We start from the raw sequence: 21844 nt of genomic DNA, 5'->3' as shown, positions 1-21844 counted from the left end.
GCCAGGGTCCTGCCGGGAGGCGGCGCTGCCCCCGCAGACGCAGATCCCCCGACACGGCCGCGCCCACAGCCCGCAGCCGGGACCCCGCGGTTTAGGGGCGAGCCAGCGGTCCCCTGACACTTCAAAGCCAGTCACTTCTCTCCTAGTGTCGCTTTCTTCTGGGAGACCACAGAAATAAGTCATTGTAGTGGCATAACGCGTGAGCTGTAAATCCGCTTTCCCAAAAAACTTGTTTCCCCAAATGTCACTGAAGAGTTCAAAAGAATATAGTTCAGGTAAAGTGCACCTTCGTTTTTCCTTTCCCTGGAGTCAGAATTGATGATTTAATTAAATTAACAAGAACGAAACACTTTCAAGACTCCACTCTACGAGTGTTAAAGTTCACTTTTTTAAAGATATGAAGACAGATTCCGCCTTAACAGCTGTGCTTGTTATTGAGTAATGTGGGAAAGTATCATTTGTTTTTCCTTTATGCAAAATATGCCATTTAACAGTAAAACTAACACCTGGTAATGAAAATCAGAGCACAATGGTGGTCTCTGGGAAGCTGGTGATGAGAAAGAAGCGCTGGGGAATTTTAGGGGGTAATAGGTATGTTTTACTCTTTGAGGTGTGACATAAATTTACTATGCATTTGCCAAAATTCACCTCACTGAAGATCTCTTTACTGCACTGTTTGTAAATGTTATCTCAATTTTGTAAATCTAAAAATATGCTATTTGCAGGCCTCTGATTCTATCATTTCATTTTTCTAAAGATGGCACAATTATTCACTTATATGATCAGAGGTACCAAGTTTTTTAAGAATTTATCTTGGAAGATAAATTAATACGAGTAGTACTAATTAAATCCCATACAAAGTTTCAAAGAAGGCTTTAAGGTCATCATCCAGTTTCACTGCCAGTAGAATTATCTAGTCTAATACCCATTCATCAATTCAAGCTGGGATTCATTTTCAAATACATACCACATAGTCCCTGGCATTTGCAGCTTTGAAAGCAAAAGCTCAGTGGAAAGAATGGGACGTGGAGTTAGATAAAGCCTAAATTAAATTCCAGCCTGCCCCTGCAACCTTGGGTAAATTACTTAATCCCTCCTTCCCTCTGCTGTAGAAGGCATATAATAGTTATTTTGAAATTTTGCAGTGACTAAGTGAAACATATATAAGGCAAGTCTCTCTGCATTAATCTTTTGAGACACACTCCCCAAAAACCACTCTTCAGGGGTCAGAAGATCTAAATCCAGGTACAAGAAGCTGTATCATTATGCATTTTTTAAGTAACAGCTTTATTGAGATGCTTGGTCAATTATGTCTTCATTAGAGTTCTTGCCAAACTGCATTACTATCTTTACTGGACATTTGAGATATAGTTTACACTTTTCTAAAAGAAGGCAACATAACAGCAAAGGAAGAAGAAAGCTTTCAGAACCATGGTATGGTCTTATCAGTACTGAACTAAATTAATCTGGTTCTTAAGATACTTTAAATTCCCTTTCAGGGTCAGTGACTGGTCTGTACACTGTACAAAATTTATACACAATCTCAGTAACTCCCTTTATGCAAATAGATAGGCCTTTTATTTCTTGGGTAATGCTCTGAGAGAAAAGCTATAACTGACTCACGATTTCATTATCAGGACACAAGGAAGAACATGAATGACCCAATTTTCACACTGCAATAACAGCTTGTAATAACATGATCTTACATGTGTGTAACCTGACTTTTCTGTAGTGCTTCCCAAATCAATGGGAAAGACAGAACAGATCTCAGATAGGCTGAACCTTTACAAGTGTGGTTGAGAAGCCTCTTGGAAAGAGTAATCGACACAGATTTAGGTTTGATAGTCAACTCATGCCAAAGTACCATAATCCAAAAATCACTCAATTCAATTAATACTGAACTAGGAATCTACCATGGATAGTCGGTGACCTAGGCCAGTGAGAATTCAAAATAAGTGTTATATGACAGTCTTTGAACTTAAAGAAACCCAATGTCTCTTTTTTTTTTTTTTTTGAGTCTTATTGTCATCCAGGCTGGAGTGCAGTAGCATGCTCATGGCCACCAGAGCCTCGACCTGCTGGGCTCAGGAAATCCTTCTGCCTCAGCCTTCTAAGTAGCTGAAACTACAGGTACATGCCACCACCCGGCTAAGTTTTTGATTTATTGTAGAAACAAGGTCTCGCCAACTTGCTCAGGCTGGTCTTGAATCCTGGGTTCAGGTAATCCTTTTGCTTCAGCCTCCCAAAGTGCTAGGATTACAGGCTTGAGCCACCTCTCCTGGCCGTCTCTCTTTCCTTATTGCATCAGGACAACAGTTAAGAGAACAGTACAAAATACAGTCAAGTGTATGGAACAGACAGTAACTCTTATGGAGTTAAAAAACAGATTTTTCTAGGGCAGATGGGATTGAGCAAAGTATAATTTGTAAGTGAGAGTGAGGTGGGTAAGTGAATGGGAAGAAGTGATGAAGTCTGGACAGAGAAAGGAAATGCGTCCAGGAACAAGAGGGGACGCCTCAGGCCATTCCCTTGTCCAACACCTTCCACTTACTAGACATGCTTACTAGGTCCTAGTGAGCCTAGTTGGCCAGGCTCTTCTCCCACACGGCCTTTCCAGAGTCCTCCATCAGTACTGAGGGTTCCTCCTCTGTCCACCACATGGTACCTATGCTCCTTTCACAGCACTTACCTCATTCCATCATCAGAGAAAGTTGCTTATGTGTCTGTTTTCCCACTTAGGCTACTGTTTTCTTAAGGGTGGGAATGTATCTCATACACCTGTGTATCCCCTTCTCTCCCAAAGTGCCCCACAAAGTTCCTCACACAAGTCAATATGTGTTCCAAAAAAATATTTTTTTCATTGAATGGAATAGGATGTAAAGGAGAATAAAGTGGAGCCAAACTATACATAGTTATATATGCTGGCGTTCATTCATTCAGTAAATATTTACTGATGCTTATTGTTTGCCAGGCCCTGTACTAGGATCTGAGATCTATCTATGAACAAACCAGATAAAAATCTCTGCCCCTGTGGAGCTTACACTCTTGATCTATCATAAGGGGTGAGATTAGCAATAAATTTACATAAATTCAATCATACCTACTGGCAAAAGACACACACTTAAATAGCACATTAATGAATGAGTTAAGAGTCTACTGCAATATGCAGTTTTTATTATGTATTGTACCTACTATATGCATAAAATATTCATAACTATGCCTCACTCCACAGGGATTCAAACTTTAGGACTATAGAGAGAACTTTCTTAGTAATTTAGGAGATATTCAATGAACATTTTGAGTGTGTTCAATTTTTTTCCTTAGGCACAGTCTTTAAAACCTAACCACCTAACAAGTTTTGACTCTACTGAACCAAAATGAAGACCCTGAGATTGTTGGGCAAAACGGACTACTTTAAGTATTTGAGCATGAGAATGATGACATGAGTCCATGTTCTCTCACATTTAACAGGGAAAAAGAGAGAGTGCATTCACATGAAGACAGGGTCAAGCAACAGTGGAATTCACCTCAAGAATTTTTTAAAAACCAAACCAGCTCATGACTCATTTCCCATTCTTTTAAGACAACTAAAATAGTAAGAACTTGATGTCATAAATATTTATAAGCAACCCTTAATTATAAAATTTAAAAGAAAAACTCTTAACTGGCTTAGTATGACTAAAGGTTTATAATTTTCATATATTTTCCAAAGAGTATTTAAAAAGGACACCAAGTTAATAAAATCACTTAAAAATTTTGCAATAATTTTATTTTATATAAATTAATACCAATCATTTAACCCTGAACACAATCTTCACTAATACAATGTGTTTTTTTTTTGTTGTTGTTTTTGAGTAGGAGTCTCACTCTGTTGCCCAGGCTGGAGTGCAGTGGCATTTTCAAGCCACCACCTGCTTCGACCTGTTGGGATCCAGAAATCCTTCCGCCTAAGCCTTCCAAAGTAACTGAAACCACAGCTGCATGCCACTGCACCCCACTAATTTTTTAATTTATTGTAGAGATGAGGTCTTGCCAAATTGTCCAGGTTAGTCTTAAACCTTAGTCAGGTAATCCTCTTGCCTCTGCCTTCCAAACTGCTGGGATTACAGACGTGAGCCACCATGCCCAATTAAAAATTTTTTCTTGGCAGTAAACGACTAGAAATATTCCATTACCATAAAGCTACAAAGTGGTTCATGCTCTTAAGAGTAAAGTTAGCCGGGCTCGGTGGCTCAGCCTGTAATCCCGCGCCTTTGGGAGGCTGAGGTGAGTGGATTGCCTGAGCCCGCGGGTTCGAGACCCGCCTGGGCAGCAAGACCTCATCTCTACAATAAAAATCAAAAACTCAGCCGGGCGGGGTAGGGCATGCCTGTAATTCCGGCTACTCGGAAGGCTGAGGCGGAAGGATCGCTGGAGCAAAAGTTAGAAAATCAAAAATAATAATTATATCAGTGATCAGCACCAAGACAGAACTTTTTTGCATTTAGGGCCTGACTGGTTATCTTTAAATATAACCTGTATATTAGAGAACCAAAATAACACCTTATTTGACTTAAAAAAAACCCAAAACATACAAAGATCTAGAAACAGTGAGGGATACCCATTTTAAAAATAATAAAATCAATCATACTTGTTTTTTAATTAATGTAACATTTGCAGAATATATTTGTTCATCACTTTTCTTTCTCTTTAGTTCGTTTTATACAATTCAGATTGGTCCATTTTTGTCAATCAGTTGTCACACTAAAGTAAATAAATGTGTTGCATTATGCAGGTTTGCTGTAATGAATCCAAACCATTAGAGCTAGATCTAGTAGCTCCAACAATCTCACTAGCAACTAATTCCTTAGCCAGATGAGACGTGTGTGTGTGTGTGTGTGTGTGTGTGTGTGTGTGTGTACAAGTTTGCCAGAGCGTGTAAGAGAGTACAACCCAGAGAGGGGCAAGACAAAATAGTATACACGATGGTCCAACTAAACCTTAAAAGACTTGTGCAGTCAGACACTGAATTATCCTGACAATAAACCTGAGGCTGGGCAATGGGGAAATTAGGGAATTTGTCACCATGATGAAGAGTCAGTGACTAGTTTGGAAAACAAAGACTAAAGCAGGATGTCTTGGCCACAGCATTCCGAGGCCAAGCAACAGTCCCTTTTTTAGGCAGGATCAAGGATTGGGATCCCCTTGGTCTGCAGCTGAGGATCTCTGGTACTTCCCCAGAGGGAATTTGCTGGTGCCTCTGGCAGTGGCCCTCCACCTCACCCAGTGACAATGTCTTAGGAGGTCCTAGAGTGTGAACCTGAGCATCCTTCCTCCTGGTCTTAAGAGTTCTCCCAGTACAGACACTATGCCCCTGGAGACTTGGTCAAAATCATCACTACCCTTCCAATTCCAACTGAGTCTCAGAAAGGGAGTTTTCTTCTGTCCTGTGGGGTCCCTGAGTTTGAGGTAATGCCACCATACTGTAGGCTGTAAAGCAATGACATATGAAGTCAGGCAGTCCGCTTTAAAACTCAAGCAATCTATATGCATTATTGGCCTTCTGTTATCCAGAAACACTTTCTACTGAAATAGTTTCTTCACACAATTTACCAAAAACAATTGCTGGAATATGATAGAAAGCTTTTTGTTTGTTTGTTTTAAGTTCAGTGTTGAAACTCCTTGAAAGAAAGGAAAGGAAACATATTACATTCCAACTTTCTATTTCCTATCTATAGTTTCCAGGTAAAAGAACACTAAGATTCCCCGTGAAGCTACTTAAAGGTTCCCTTTGCCCTCCACCAGCACAACAGTCCTAGGGAATTCTTGAGTTGTATACTTCCCAAATTTGTAATCATGTCTCTGGGCATGTCTATACAGTGCTCCAATTGAATTTCAAAATCCACAGCATTCTTTTAAACAAAATGATACAGTTGCATTCTTTAAATGCCAGCCATGAAATCATCATTTAAGAAAATGAAAAGAAACTAGATGGAGTACACATATGTACTCCAAGTCAGATAAAATTCTCTCCTTTTTTAAAGGTGTTTTATTTATCTGTTGAAGAAAAGCCTATGACCACTTCTAAAAGCCCGTAGGAGGAGCCTCACATGGCAGGCAACAGTTGGTATTTTGTTCCAATGTTGTCAGGTTCTTAAACTCCCAGTAGGGTTATGCCTTCCTTCATGAAAAATTCCCAAAATGGGCACATCAGATGCAGAGAGAAACTTCATTTATAATCCAATGAATTTTAGTCATACCAAAATAATAATCCAACCTGTCCAAACATGCAGCTTCTCCTTTTCTTCCCTGTAAAACTAAGTTCCCTTCTTTACAAAATGGTTAGATTTCAGGATCAAGTTAAAATCTACCAGATTTCAAGTTAAACTCTAAGGATTCTATGCAATTATACCATGACATTAAGTTCATATTGGCATTCATTTTTCTGCACTTTCCTATATGTATCTTAAATAAGCTTACTGGACCATAACATTTAGGGAGAAATTAAGAGTTTTATATTATACTATGAAATTCTAATAAATTCTCATTTGATCAGGGCTTATCTCTTAGTTCAGCGTCATACAGGCTGTACATGACACAAGTGTATGGATAAAAAGAATTTCAAATACAAAACCCTTAGCTCTGTGTCATAAACAAATTTGGGTAAAAACGCAAGCCTTCCACTGAGTCATCTCTGCAAAGATGGCCCATCTTCTCTGCAAGGAGTAACCTAAGGGAAAAAAAAATAGTACAGTTATCTATCCATTCAGAAACACAAACATACATTTTGTCACAATGAAGGACAAGGACTTTACTTACCTTTCTTTGGCTAGGAGGACAGACATTCCCACAAGCTTAGCAAACTCTTCTGATGTTAGAGATCCCTTTTCTGAAACCTAACAGAAACACACAGCAGAAAAAGTGTGATTAGTTTAGGATGCCCAGGTACTAACCTAGGGCAAAATACATACCAGTACATGTAGGAAATAATTTACTGAATTTCCTACCAAAATCCAAAGAATATTCACTGTAGAAATAAATCTTAATTAATAATTAATCCTACAAAAGTTGAAGGACCCAGGACAGATAAAGGCTAAAATATCAAGATGAAGCTCTCGATAATATAACATAGGCATTGTACTAAAGCCTTAAAAGAACAATTTGATGTTCTGAAAAGAAACATATAACACATTCTAACTGAGTACATATTACATGCTCCAGTGAAGGAATCTTGTATGCAGGTTTAGTTTAAAATATATGGTAGAAATATCTATAGTCCTAGGGTTTTTTTCTAGTTGAAAATGAGAAGTTCCTTGATGAACATAGATGCTCAAATTTTCAACAAGATTCTAGTAAACCGGATCCAACAACACATCTCAAAAATCATCCACCACAACCAAGTAGGCTTCATCCCCAGGATATAGGGCTGGTTCAACATCCACAAAACCATAAACATAATTAAACACATCAACAGATGTAAAGACAAAAACCACAGGACTATATCATTACACACAGAAAAAGCTTTTGATAAAATCCAGCACCCCTTCTTGATAAAAACCCTTGAACATGTAGGCATAGATGGAACATACCTCAAAATAGTAAGAGCCATCTAGAAGAAACCCACAGCCAATATACTGCTAAACAGACAGAAATTGCAGCCATTCCCCCTGAAAACCAGAACAAGACAAGGATGTCCACTCTCACCCCTTCTTTTCAACATAATATTGGAAGTCCTAATTAGAGCAACCAGACAAGAGAAAGAAATCAGGGATATCCAAATGGGAAAAGAGGAAGTTAAGTTATCCCTCCTTGCAGACGACATGAGTCTATATGGCAAAAGCCCAAGAGAATCTGTCAAAAACCTCCTTGCACTGATAAAGGACTTTGGCTAAGTCTCCAGGAATAAAATAAACATGCAAAAGTCAGCCGCATTCCTATACACCCACCATAAACAAGCAAAAACCTAAATAAAAAGCACAATTCCATTCACAATAGCCACAAAAAAAATGAAATTCCTTGGCATCTTCCTAACCAGAGAAGTCAAAGACTTTTATAACAAAAACTACAAAACACTGCTCAAAGAAATAAAGATGACAAAAACAAAAGGAAAAATATTCCATGCTCATGGATTGAAAGAATCAATATCGTTAAGATGTCCATCCTACCCAAGGCAATCTACAGACTTAACATAATACCCATTAAATTACCAGTAATATTCTTCTCAGAACTGGAATAATACAGGAATTCATATGGATACATAAACAACCATGAATAGCCAAAACAATTCTCAGCAAAAAAACAAAGTGGGAGGCATCATGCTACCAGATTTTAAACTTCATTAGAAAGCTACAATAATCAAAACAGCCTGGTATTGGTACAATAACAGGCATATAGACCAATGGAACAGAACAGAGATTCCAGAAACAAAATCTCCATTTCTTAACCAACTCATCTTCGACAAAGCCTCCACCTTCAACCACCAGGGAAAGGAGGACCTATTCAGTAAATAGTGCTGAGAAAACTGGCTGACCACATGCAGAAGATTAAAACAAGACCCTTGCCTATCACCACACACAAAAATCAACTCTAAATGGATCAAAGACCTAAATGTAAAACCTCAAACTATAAGAACCTTAGAAAATGCAGGAGACACCCTTATGGAAATTAGAACTGGCAAGCAATTCCTGATCAAAACTCCAAGTGCCCATGCCATAAGAGATAAGATAGATGAGTGGGACCTCATCAAACTGACAAGCTTCTGCAAAGTCAAAGAAACCACTGAAAGAGCAGGGAGACAGCCCAACTGTATATTGGACAAAGACCTAACATCTAGAATCTACAAGGAACTCAGATGTGTCAAAAGGAAAAAAACAAACCGTTCCATTACAAAGTGGGCAAGAGATATGAATAGACAGTTCTCAAAAGAAGACATACGAGCAGCCAACAGATACATGAAAAAATGCTCAGCCTCACTAGTTATAAACATGGAACCAACCATGCTGCCCATCAAAAGAGAACTGGATAAAAAAATATGATACACATATGATAGAATATTTATTACACATCCATAAAGAAGAACAAAATTATGAACTTCACAGCAACTTGGATGGACTTAGAGGCTATATTACTGAGTGATCTATCACAGAAACAAAGAACCGTGTATCACATGTTCTCACTCATAAGTGGATCTTGAACAACTATCGTAATACTATAAGAGAGGGATTGGCAGTATTGGGAAACTGCCAGGGGAGGGCGGGGGCGGGATTGGCAGTAGTGGGAAACTACCAGGGAATGGGGACGGCACACCTCATCAGCAAGGGTACCTGCATAATGAACATTTGTATACCTAACCCTGAACTATACCCCACATATTTAAAATTTTAAAAAGTATAATAAATGTGAGTTATTCAAATTATACAAGCTTATCATGGATGTTTGAAGACAGTGCTATTTCAAGGATCCTAATGAGTAATAGCAGTTTGGCCAGTAAAATCTATCTACACTACAGTTGCTTTTAATATTTTTGAAGGAATTGCCTCACAAAATAAAACAGCTTGTGGAGTTTTATAATGCTGCTTATGTAGGTATTACTGAAAGAAAAATTTCAATAGTGTGTAACATTCTGCTAAACAAAGTTAAAAATATATTCTCAACACTGAACTTCAATAGAAAAGAAAGTACCTCATTACTTTTAATTTTTCTTATTTATCAGCTGTTAAAAGTGTCAACACTTTTCAAAAAGCTTTTTTTTTTTGAGTTGGAGTCTCATTCTGTTGCCCAGGCTGGAATGTAATGGCATGATAATGGTTCACCGCAACTTCGGCCTCCTGGGCTCAGGTGATCCTTCCACCTCAACCTCTCAAGTAGTTGGAACTACAGGCGTGTGCCACCATGACCAGCTAAGTTTTTGATGTATTGTAGAGATGAGCTCCCCCCAAGTTGCCCAGGTTGGTCTCGAATTCCTAGGCTCCACCAATCCTCTCACCTCAGCCTCCCAAAGTGCTGGGATTACAGGCATGAGCCCACTGCGTCCGGTCTCAAAAAAGCTCTTAATGTATATAGACTTTGATTAATATTGATTCATTGTTTACGACCAACAGTTCGTAACTGGATATATGATTGTTACTGTTCAGTAAAGGTAAATCTAGAAGGAAATCCTGTTTTTCGAGTTGCTTAGTGTTCAGGTCTTCGTGGCAAGCTCTAATGACTGGAGGAAACTGGTTTCACTTACTGTCTCCAGGGCTGAGGCCACCATTTCCTCTTCCTTGTGGGACTGAAGCTCAATTACCATGACGCCACTGTCAAAAACTCGGAGCCTGAAACCACAGATGTGAGAACAAAGCCAGGAATCATCTAGGATATTCAACAACTAAGGAGGAGTGTATCTTTTTTACATTCTCTCATGTCCAAGTCTGAGGGCAATATTAATACAAAGCAACATTTAGAACATATCAAACACAAGCAAATATAGTTTGATGTATTGTAAAGATGAGCTCTCCCCAAGTTGCCCGGGTTGGTCTCAAACTCCCAGGCTCCAGCAATACTCTCGCCTCTCCCAAAGTGCTGGGATTATAGATAATTAAGCTCATGAAGAAACAGATTATAAAGTTATGAACTCAAATATACATGCTAAATAAAAGTCTGGCTACTTTTTTTAACCCGAGGATAAGGAAAAATAGAATTCTGAACATCTTGAGAGACTAACACAAAACATCAAAGGAAAGAGGGCTAGTTATTCTGGCCTCATGGGAGGAGCCCATGTTCTCATCTCATTCCCTTAAATCGGCAAGAGTCTGACTGTGAGACCCTTTGGGACATACCCTGCCCTGATAAGGATGAAAGCTAGGATGACAGAAGATGTTCGCGTGACAGGTAAATTTTAGTCACAGATAATAGAATTTCAAGAGAGCACTATTTTGGAAGAGTAGGCTTGGCTGAGCTTTCCCATCTACCCTGTGCAGAATCTTGGTTACTGGTGGCAAGCTTCCTGCATAGATTCCTTTACCTGAGAGGTAATTTCAGAGCTTCCAGCATCTTGCATGCATTCACTAAATCTTCTGGTGAAAGCAACTAATGGGGAAAAAAATCCAGTTTATACTTCAAATCAATAAAGTAATGCTATATAATTGTAACTATCATTACTACAGAAAAGGAAATTTAAAAATTACCATTTTTCAAGAATTTTAGGTGACTTGACCACTACAAGGCAAAAAAATTAACAAAGGAGCCAAAGACATCTATACATTAAAACAGTACTATCCAATAAAAATATAAGGCAAGCCACATATATAATTGAAAATTTTATAGTAGGTATACTAAAAAAAGTAAAAAGAAACAGGTGAAATTAATTTTAACACATTTTATTTATCCTAGTAGACTGAACATAGTATCAATTCAACATGTCAATATAAAATGTTATTAATGAGATATATAATATCTCAACATATTTCCTTATGTTGTACTAAGTCTTCTAAATCTGGTGTATCTTTTATACTTAGAGCACATCTCGATTTGGATTAACTGCATTTCATGTTCATAACCAGTATATGTGATGTAGCTAGTGGTAATCCTTTAGGACAGTGCAGCCCTAACAAATCAGCAGAGTGTGTGGTGGTGACAAGCACCCTTTGAGCCCCACAAGATGACTCCAGAGCCAGCATAGCCTGAGTCCAAATCTCTGACAAACCACTGTCTCTGGGTGTGGCCTTGGCCAAGTTATTTCATCTTTCTAATCTCCAAATTATCAATTTCTGAATCTCCAAATTATCCCCTACACGGGGATAGTAAAAGTAGCTACATTACTGAGTTACTGGGAGGATAAATGAGGTAACATGGGCAGAGTGTCCAGTGGATAGTAAGTACTCACTAATGGCAGTTATGATAAAATAAAAGCACAGAACAGAGGCTTAACTTGTGGGACTGGAGTGAGTCTTTTGCATGGAGGTGATAGCTGCAGAAAGAGCACCTGGACAGAACCTTGGAGGCCAAAGATTTCTGGATGTTAAGTGACAGCAGAAGCTGAATGACAGCCACTGCTGACATACAGGCAAAGGGGCAGGTGGCTTTTCCTCTGCATTATCTACAAGACAATCTATATCCAACCAACTATTGCAGAGGAAGGGCTTCCTGAACATCACAATACAAACAGAGAATATTAGAGCTAAAAGGTATCACTCAGTCCAAACCCTTATTTTAAAAGTAAGAAAACTGAGCCCCTAAATGTTGGCGAAGATGTGGAGAAAGAGGAACTCTTATATACTGTTAGTGGGAATGTAAATTGTGGAAAACAGTATGAAGGTGCCTCAAAAAATTAAAAATAGAACTACCATATGATCTAGCAATCCCATTACTGGTTATACAGACAAAGGAAATGAAATCATTACATTGAAGAGGTGCCTGCATTCCTGTGTAGCAGTATTCACAATTGCTAAGATATGGATTCAACCCAAATATCGATCAACAGATGAATGGACCAAGAAAATATGGTGTATGTACACAATGCAATACTATTCAGCTATAAAAAAGAATGAAATCCTGTCAATTGCAGTAACATGGATGAATCTGGAGGACACTGTGTTAAGTGAAATAAGCCAGGCACAAGATGACAAACACTGAATGATCTCACTCATGTGGGATCTTAAAAAATTGATCTCAAAGAAGTAGAGAGTAGAATAGTGACTACCAAAGGCTGGGGGCAGGGGGTGGCAAGAGGATGGAGAGAGGCTGGTTGATGGGTATAACGTTAGAGTCACACAGAAATAGTAAGTTCTGGTGTGCCATTACACAATAGAAAGGTTTCTGACTGTTATCTATGAAGAAATGACAAATGTTTAAAGTGATGGATATGCTAATTATCCTGGTTTGATCATTATGCAATGCATACATGCATTAAAACATTCCACAGTACCTCATAAATATGTACAATTATTATGTATATATTATATAAATAAATGTTTAAAAAACAAAACATAACTGAGTCCCAGAGAGGTTAAGAAGCTACTCAAGGTCACTCAGCAAATCCCTGGCAAAACCAGGAACAGAATCTACCTTTTAGACACACTGCTGCTTAAAATAGCTTTGACATTAACAATTCTTCCTCAAATTGTATTCTCTGCAGGGGAATTTGTATTATGTCAATTCTATATTAAGCTAAAATAATATTTAAATATTCTATTCTTACTTCCATTCCTCGAGCTCGGTTTACTAAACAGTACACCTCTGTGAGTGACATTATTCCCCCTCGTTCCTGTGAAAATATGAAGTGTTCAAAAAGTATGTTAAAATTAGTGTCAGTTAGCATTTCTTAAGAATCATAATCAGAGTGAAATCAGAAAATTTGTTAAGAAGCCTTAAAAAACTATACATAAAAGAATCTATTCAGATACCATGAGGCAGCTCAAATTCAATATTAGGACTTTAATGTTATTATTACTATTTTAACATTTACTTAAATGAAAATAGAGGTTCTATACCATGTTTCAGAAAGTTCATTTAAATGTTTTAAATATTCCAGCAGATAAATGAAGAAGTATAGGATTAAATAAGAAATTTTACCATCTTGCAACCCCTAATGAAGTAACAGATCTAGGTAATGATCGTCAGTGGCTGCTAACTTATAGATACAAAAAGACAACCAGACATTATGTATTTCCTGATGGAAGTGCACATCACCCTCTGCGAAATATTCTTGCCAGCAAAACAAACAAACAAACAAACAAACAATGAACCTGTACCTACAACTACCAATTCATAGGAAATACATAGAGGCACACACTATAGGATAAACTGGTTTCTTCAATAAATACATTGTGGGGTGAGAGGTAAGAGAGATGGGGGAAGGAAGAAACCCATGGAATTTTTTTTAAAACTCCATTTGTAGAGACAAATTTGCCAACTGCAGTGTATCCTGCCTGACTTAAATAAACTGTAAGATAAAATGTAAATGCTAATTAGATATTTGATGGTATTAAGGAATTGTTTTTAATTTTTAGGTGTGAAATAGATTATAGCTGTGTTTAAAGGAGTCTTTAACATTATAGTTACAAACTAAAATATTTACAGATAAAGTGATGTGATGTCTGGGATTTACTTTATAATAATTTTGAGTGGAGGTTGGCTTACAGAGGAAGCTGGATGATGGGCACATGGGGATTCATACACTCTTCAATTTTGGCATAAGTTTGAAATATTTCCTAATACAAGTGCTTTAATAAGCCCTTGGCTGCCTGAATACTCCTAGACTAGAAGGTGAATCTGTATTATGAAGTTATTAATAGTACTATATAGTAAAGACTAGACATATAGAAATCTATCTATACAAAGAGCATCTTTTCTTCTGAAAATAAGGAAAGCTTCTTATCAAGCAGATTTAGAAAATTATAGATGTAGAAGATTGAAAACAATTTAGAAGATAACAAAGAATCATTAATAAGTATACTGAACTAATTTTATATTCCTGAAAAAAAATAATGTCAGTTGATAATAACTGCATCATCAAAGGAGTTATGCTACTGCTAACATTGCTGATGACACGGGAGTAATTTAACATAATTTTAAAAGAACATTTAGGTTTGGTTTTTACCTCCAAAGGCGCTTGCAATATTCCAGCCAGCTGTTTGGCTAGCTGCATGTGGTACTGTGTGCCTGAGCCGTAGGTTTCCCTGGTAACGGGGTTAGCTATTCCCATGCTCAGCAAGTAGGATTTAAACCTGATGGTCTATAATAAGAGAGGAGAAAATGCTTAAAAAGATTACACAGAATTACTCTCTCCTCCCCAATACATGAAATCCTTCCATCATAAATTCAATTTTACTCGTTATTTCTATATATACCTATTTCTTTGGCTGTGTTTCTATCCTGTGAACTGCAAAGAAGTGGATTTCTAGTAGTTTCTTGCATAAATCTAATTATTCCTCTTTCTTCTTCTGTCTCGGTTTCTCATCCTCCATTTATTTCACAAGTTTGGTATGAGAGGAGATTTAGATAACACCTGTACTATATTTAATGCCAACCAAAAACTTACAAAGGAAAATGGCTCTAACTATATTGTAGACAACTTTAATGAAGCAGACATCAAACTTAAGTATATGTATAAATAGACACTCCTTACACATTTCAATATCTATCCAAGAAATACATTCCAAGTAAAGACAGTGAAATAACCTTTATTCCTATAGAAATAACAGAAGTTTTATGGCTGACTCTTTTTTTTAGAACTTTCATATATCCTCAAGTCCTAAAATAAATAAAACGCATTGCAATATTTCTTAATACAAGTGGCACACTAAGAAAGCAAACTGTTAAAGCACAAAAACTTCATTGCATTATTCATATAATCTAGTCTCTAATGCCTTAAAATAATGCAACCGCTTTACCTCATCTTCTGTGATGTCACCTTGCTTGTCTTTAATTTTATTAGCAATTGATTTTGATAATTCCACCATTTCCTTAGCCTGCCAAATGAAAAGTAAAGATTGAAAAGAAATACTGTCCCCAAAATGTTAGCTAATAAAATATAATTTCAAAACTGTATCATAATTGGTATAAATTTAATAGGCATAAATGATAGTTACCTTGATCATTAGCTTGCTGAGGTCTTCAAAGGCCTAAAATGAGAAATGAGTTTTTGTTGGAATTTGTCTCAAGAATTAAAATGCTTTTTGTTTGTTTGTTTGTTTGTTTAAGAGACAGGGTCTTGCTTTGTTATCCAGGTTGGAATACTGTGGTATGGCAATACTTCATTGCAGTCTCAAACTCCTGGACTCAAAGGATCCTCCTGCTTCAGCCTCCCAAGTAGCCTCAGCCCCAAGTAGCTGGCTCCTACCACCATGCCCAAATTTTTTTTTAAATTTTCATTTTGGAGATAGGATGTCACTATGTTACTCTGGCTAGTCTCAAACTCCTGGCCTCAAGCAGTCCTCTTGCCTCAGCCTCCCCAGTAGCTGAGATTACAAGTGTAAGCCACCATGCCCAGCTAAAATGTTTAAAAACAATGAAGCAACCTCTATTTTTTCTCTATGATAAAAATATATAACATTGTCTTACAAATATCAATTTACTAATAAAATATTTTATAAATAATAAATCTACCTCATTCTAAAATTTCAGTTTAGCTAAGGAACCATAAATTTTCCGAAACAGACAGCAAAAAAACTTCTAAGCTTTTCAAAGAGAAAATACACAAACAAAAGGTAATATAAGTAATAGTTCAGAAAATGTTATTTAGTGTTATTTGACAAAAGAAAACCTGACACAGGTTTTTCCTAAAATCATTTCCTGATAGGAAGTCAAGAATCAAAGACACTGTAAAGCTTTCCTGGATGAAAATGGCAATACATAGATGCAAAAGTACTTCTTTAGGCACAATAATACTGGCTTTAACAGCAGGTGTGATTTAACTGAAACAATAAACCTCAGCCTCTGAATCTTAAACAAATCATTATACTTGCAGCTTCATATATGGTGGATATCACAAAAGAAAAACTTTCAAATTCCTCCAAAACATATCTAGATAAAATCTATCAATTGTTTAATAAAGCAAATATTCACTTCAAAGGTCTCTTGAAACTTAATCAGACATAATTGTAATAAATTATTTCAAAATTACCAAAAGTATACTGCCAGTGAAGAATGTCTTGTCTAATTGATGTGTACAGATGTTATTTTTAAAAACCAATTAAGCGACTCGTCATTAACTGAAACATCAGTCCACAAAGAGGTCTCACATATATAATATGGCTCTGATCAGCTTATGCCCATCTGCAGGAAAGTATCCCCCATCTGCAAAAGGATTTTGCTAAAAGAATAGTGTACTGTGTATTCTTATAGGCAACTCACTAAAGTTAATGCTGAAAACAAAGGGGAATGTGCACACACCTAACAGGAATTTCCTCAGATAAACAAAAGGCTTAAACATTGAGTTCTTATCAGTAAGAGCCAGCAGATGCAGGAAGCCCTTTGTGAGAAACTTTGGGCACCAGCTCAGAAACCAAGTCAAGTCTAAGTGAAGGGCAAATCACACTCCAACCTAGTTTTCAAAAAATACTCATTTTACCTACATAGATTTCTACTTTGAATATATAAAATATTAATAGATTTCTTTTTCCTGTTTAAAAAAACTAATAAGATAACATTTTAAAATTTTTATATGTAAATCACTTTATTTATTGTGTTATCTTTTAATAGGAAAAATTTACTAAAATAATAGAGTTAGTCCACACAGAATATATAAATTAGACCTTATTGCTTATAAATATAGTCAATAAAAAATAAATATAGTAAATATCTTAGTGCCTTAGAACTGTCCTTAAAATATTTCAAGCAATTGTAAAACACAAAAAAAAGTTTCCTCACTTTTATTTCTATTGTTCTAAAATATGAAATTAGCCAACTATCCAATAAATAGGTGGAGAAACTATCTACAATACAGATTAATGCAAAATAGCTACACATACTATTATATATATATATATATATATTATTTTTTTTTTTTTTTTTTTTTTTTGAGTTGGAGTCTCACTCTGTCGCCTAGACTGGAGTGCAGTGGCCACTCCCGGCCACTGCAGCCTCAACCTGCTGGGCTCCGGCCATCCTTCCGCCTCAGCCTTCCAAGTAGCTGGAACTACAGGCGCGCACTACCACGCCTGGCTAATTTTTTGATTTATTGTAGAGATGAGGTCTCGCCAAGTTGCCCAGGCGGGTCTCGAACCCGCAGGCTCAGGCAATCCACTCACCTCAGCCTCCCAAAGCGCGGGATTACAGGCTGAGCCACCGAGCCCAGCTTATTATATTATTTTATCTGCCAGTTTACAGAAGTTCTATCCCTCTACTACACCCACAGTCAAATTTCCCCTCCAATTTTATGAAAAATGTCATATTTTAAAACCCTCTTAAGCCAACTTAAAGCATCACATCTTACTGACTTTCAGTCATTTACTTTGGTTATTAGTTTCTATAACTATTAATATATTCTTGAATTTTCCATTTCAATACCCTTGAGTCTGTGCCTCTGTGTATTCTGTTCTCTCTACCTGAATTCCCTGCTGGTCATCTGCTAGTGCCTGCTCCTCTTTCAGGCCTTGTTTTCCTTGTTCCTGTTGCTAACAATCCTTCCCAGAACCCAACAGATGTCGGGGGCCACGTAGCCCATACATATAAGGCATTTATCCCTCTTTGCTGCCTGTGTCTGGAACATCATCACAGCATCCACAACCTCTGATGCAGGGCCTGTTCACAGAGGAGAGAGGAGGACTATCTGCTGAAGACAGAGGTGATCTGCAGGATAGTAGAGCACAAGGTTTGTGGAGACTCAGCAATGCAACTCCATGAAAATTAGGCTGAAACACAATAACTTACATCATAAAATAAAAAAAATACTATTTTGAAAATAACTTCAAGATAGTGTGGCAGCATTCAGAAAAAGAAATACAGATAATGAAAAATCAGTTCACTGCTCCATGCCATCTCCAAAAAATGTCGACACAAAGAGGATGATGATAAGAGTTGTTGCTGAAATGAAGTGTGACAGCACCTTCTAGCTGGTAAAGAGGGTGGCGATGGCCTGGCATACTGTTAGCACCTGCAAATTGCCTACAAATCAAAAGACCTGGGTTCTTATCTGCCAGGTTCCAAATCTTGTCACTCACTGAAACAATTTCTTCTCTGAATAATAAGAGCCCATTTAATACCAAAAGGTTGGAATGTCATGGAAATAAAGGATTCTGAGAAGATGGTGGCTATGGCAGCACACAGTGTTTGAATCTCTCCAAATCACAACATCAAAACTAGATCTCAAAACCAAAAACCCTATAGACAGCATATACTAAGTTTTGAGATACTGGCAAAAACCCTAAAATACAATGTGGGGATAAACCACCAAGAACCACCAAGACCTGCATACTGTCAGCATCTAGGCAGGAGAAAGCAAAGAAAAGCAACAGTGTGACCAAGAGGGAACCCAAAAAAGTCAGCAGGGATTCACAGAAAGTGAGGCAGTCAATTTGAGGACACTGCCTAAAATGGTGAAGGTTTCATCCACTTCAATAGTGGGAGGGTCCACTATTAACCTTTTATTTCAAAATAAGCTAAAAGATGTTAAGAAGATGATATAAGCTTCGAAGGGACAATATAAATCAGAAATAGGTGACAGAATTCAGGAAAGGATAAAAATAAGAGATAAAAGTAATTTCAGAAATAAAGGCTATACTAGAACATGAGTGAATAAATACAACAGATAATACCTTCAGAGAAAGGTAAAAGAGAGAAAAAAATTCTAAATAAAAAAGAAATAAAGTGATAAAAAGCATTAGAAAAAGTCACAAACAGTAAAGAAAGGCAGTGTAACATACAGTCAACGCAGGTCCCAGAAAAAAAAAGAAATCAAAGCAATTATTGAAAATTATAATTCAGAAAAACTTGCCTGAAATTAAAACATTTCTGAAACTATATACTGAAAAGCACAGCATGTACCTGAGAATAACAACCCAGAAAGACTAATATTCAGACACATTCTAGTGAAATTACTGGGTTTTAAAGAAACAGAAAAAAAAAAAAATCCTTTGTTCATCTAGGAAAAACAGCAAGGGACTTCTAAAGGGAAAAAATTAGATCATCATTCTTTGACAGCAACACTTCATGCCAGACAAAAAAGATGAAAGTAGCATACTGAAGGCACTCAGAGAAAGAAAATGTGAGCCGAGGATTCTAAGTCCAACAAAACTGACTTGCATGTATAAGGAACACAAACATACCAGATACAGGGACTATCATTCTCATGATCGCTTTCTAAACAATCTACTAGAGAATGAGCTTCAGACAACCAAAGTGACCACAGGGAGACCAGCATAAGGACTGGTGACACTAAACATAGCATTACTTGTAAAATGAAAACCAAGTGAGAAGGGTGCATGAACACAGTACGCCTGTTTTTTTAAGTGTAGGAAGAATGGGGAGAACACATACAAAAAATTTTTTTCAGTTACTTTAGTAATTATTTGGTAGTATCGTTCTAAATGTACATAGGAAGTATAAGTATGATCTTATGATGGACTTTTATATTAACAATAACAAAATACTAGCTCTGACCACTGAAAAGATGATAAGGAACCAATTTACTATCCTAATGATAAAGCAATAATGCAATTATCCTGCCTTTCCCATATGAAACAGATCACTGAGTAAACAAATAGTAAAGGGACCCATTTCTTTAAAACGTATTCCAACTAATAAATGAAAATAAACATAGAGTATCACCATTTGCAACCACCGGTGGACTAGCAGATCTAGGCAATGAATATCAACAGCTGCTAATGTGACAGAGACATGCCATGCCTCCTGATGAAAACACAGCATCACCTCTAGTTTTACGACAGAGCCTCTGGATGGAGCTGCCAATTTGGAGGAAACACAGGGCTGAAGGGCATATACAGCTTCACCATAGATATGCGATCACCATGAGCACTTAATAGCTCAAATGCCTTTGGTTCCTCAATAGTAATCTGTATTTTTAATTAGTGAGCCCAGAATAAGTATTCAGTAACTATTTGTAGCTTTTGAACTTTGCTTGATTGACACACATCTTTGAAAAATCTCTGAACAGCACCCATCAATTGAATTTTACTTACAAATTATTATAAAAAATAAAGAATTACTTCATAGCATCACTTCATAAAAACCCAAGACCATTCTACATAAACATGGAAAAATCAATGATATGTTTAGTTGTATTAACTAATTACAGAATCTAATACATAACTGCTCTTCTTTACTAGAGTTGTTTCCCCTTCACTTGAATTTCCTCATTATGATAAAGCTTCAAAACATTGTAATGTACATGCCCAGGGCTGTCTCCTGGCAGAAGTGATGAGCTGGTTTGAGCCATTCTTACTGTCTGTGTCTGATCCCCAGGTGGTCATCAGTATAAAATTGTGTGGGACAGTGGCTACAGAACAGCATTCTTCTCTCAGCTGAGTGCCTAAACTTCCAAAACAATTATACAGAGGACCTTGAACTCATTAGGAGTATCTTACAGTCAATTCCATCTAGACTTTAAAATTCATACAATATTTTATATTGCTTTTCTAACAGCAAACAAATTTGCATTTCTTTTTATTCCTTTTTGAAAAAGATTCTAAAACATTTTTAGCTAGTCTTCTTTTGTTGGGCAGCATGGTTGGTTCCGTGTTCTTGCTATTGTGAACAATGCTGTGATAAACATACATGTGCAGCCATCTTTTTTATAGAGTGACCTGAGTTCTTCTGGTATATTGCCAGTAGGGGGATTGCGGGATCATATGGAAGGAAATTTTTAGATCTTTTAGGAATTGCTACACTGATTTCCACAGAGGTTGTACTAGTTTACACTCCCACCAACAGTGTAGAAGTGTTCCCTTTTCACCACATCCTCTCCAGTATCTGTTATTTTTTGAGTTATTGATGATGGCCATTCTGACTGCAATTTCAAAATTAAAATTAAAAGAGAAAAAACAAACAAACATGTTTTGCTTAGATTATGCCAACCCAAGGTAGGCCTGTTAAAGGGAATAGGAGACTTGTATAGCATCAGGCAAACTACAAACATTCCAGATTACAGAATGAAATTCATCACAGCTGTACCCAAAAGGAAAGACACAAATGACTGGAAAAGATGGAGAACCAGAACTAAGAGTTACCTCAGAAATGTTTTTGTCAGTTTCTTTTCTTTTTTCTTCCAGTTTCCTTTCAATACCTACAATTCCTACAGCCCTTATTCTTCCTGGCTGAAAAAAAAAAGTAGAAAAAAAGCATACAAAATAGGAAGGAAACAAAATCTTTTGTAAACTACCACATTGCGTTTTCAATGGCGGGAAAAGACCCAAAAAGAACCAAA

General features: G+C 37.0%; 1 protein-coding gene across 2 annotated transcripts in view; it reads right to left on the bottom strand.

Annotated features, from left to right (window-relative positions):
• Window positions 1-6194: 6194 nt before the first annotated feature.
• LOC103264180 (vacuolar protein-sorting-associated protein 36) overlaps window positions 6195-21844 on the bottom strand; it is a 29767-nt gene continuing 14117 nt past the window's right edge. For both annotated transcript variants that reach the window (XM_008061825.1, XM_021714324.1), the window contains exons 6-14: window positions 21648-21734; window positions 15552-15584; window positions 15354-15431; window positions 14561-14695; window positions 13160-13225; window positions 10985-11049; window positions 10211-10295; window positions 6799-6875; window positions 6195-6709 (exon numbers count right to left, since the gene is read on the bottom strand). In XM_008061825.1, coding sequence (XP_008060016.1) covers window positions 6616-6709; window positions 6799-6875; window positions 10211-10295; window positions 10985-11049; window positions 13160-13225; window positions 14561-14695; window positions 15354-15431; window positions 15552-15584; window positions 21648-21734 — 720 coding nt within the window. In that variant the 3' untranslated portion in view covers window positions 6195-6615. The remainder of the gene's footprint in view (window positions 6710-6798; window positions 6876-10210; window positions 10296-10984; window positions 11050-13159; window positions 13226-14560; window positions 14696-15353; window positions 15432-15551; window positions 15585-21647; window positions 21735-21844) is intronic.

The sequence above is a fragment of the Carlito syrichta genome, unplaced genomic scaffold (assembly GCF_000164805.1).
Source record: "Carlito syrichta isolate Samal-C Ts95f unplaced genomic scaffold, Tarsius_syrichta-2.0.1 Scaffold305624, whole genome shotgun sequence".
In the NCBI taxonomy this organism is placed as follows: domain Eukaryota; kingdom Metazoa; phylum Chordata; class Mammalia; order Primates; family Tarsiidae; genus Carlito; species Carlito syrichta.
This window is presented reverse-complemented; position numbering and strand designations above follow the sequence as displayed.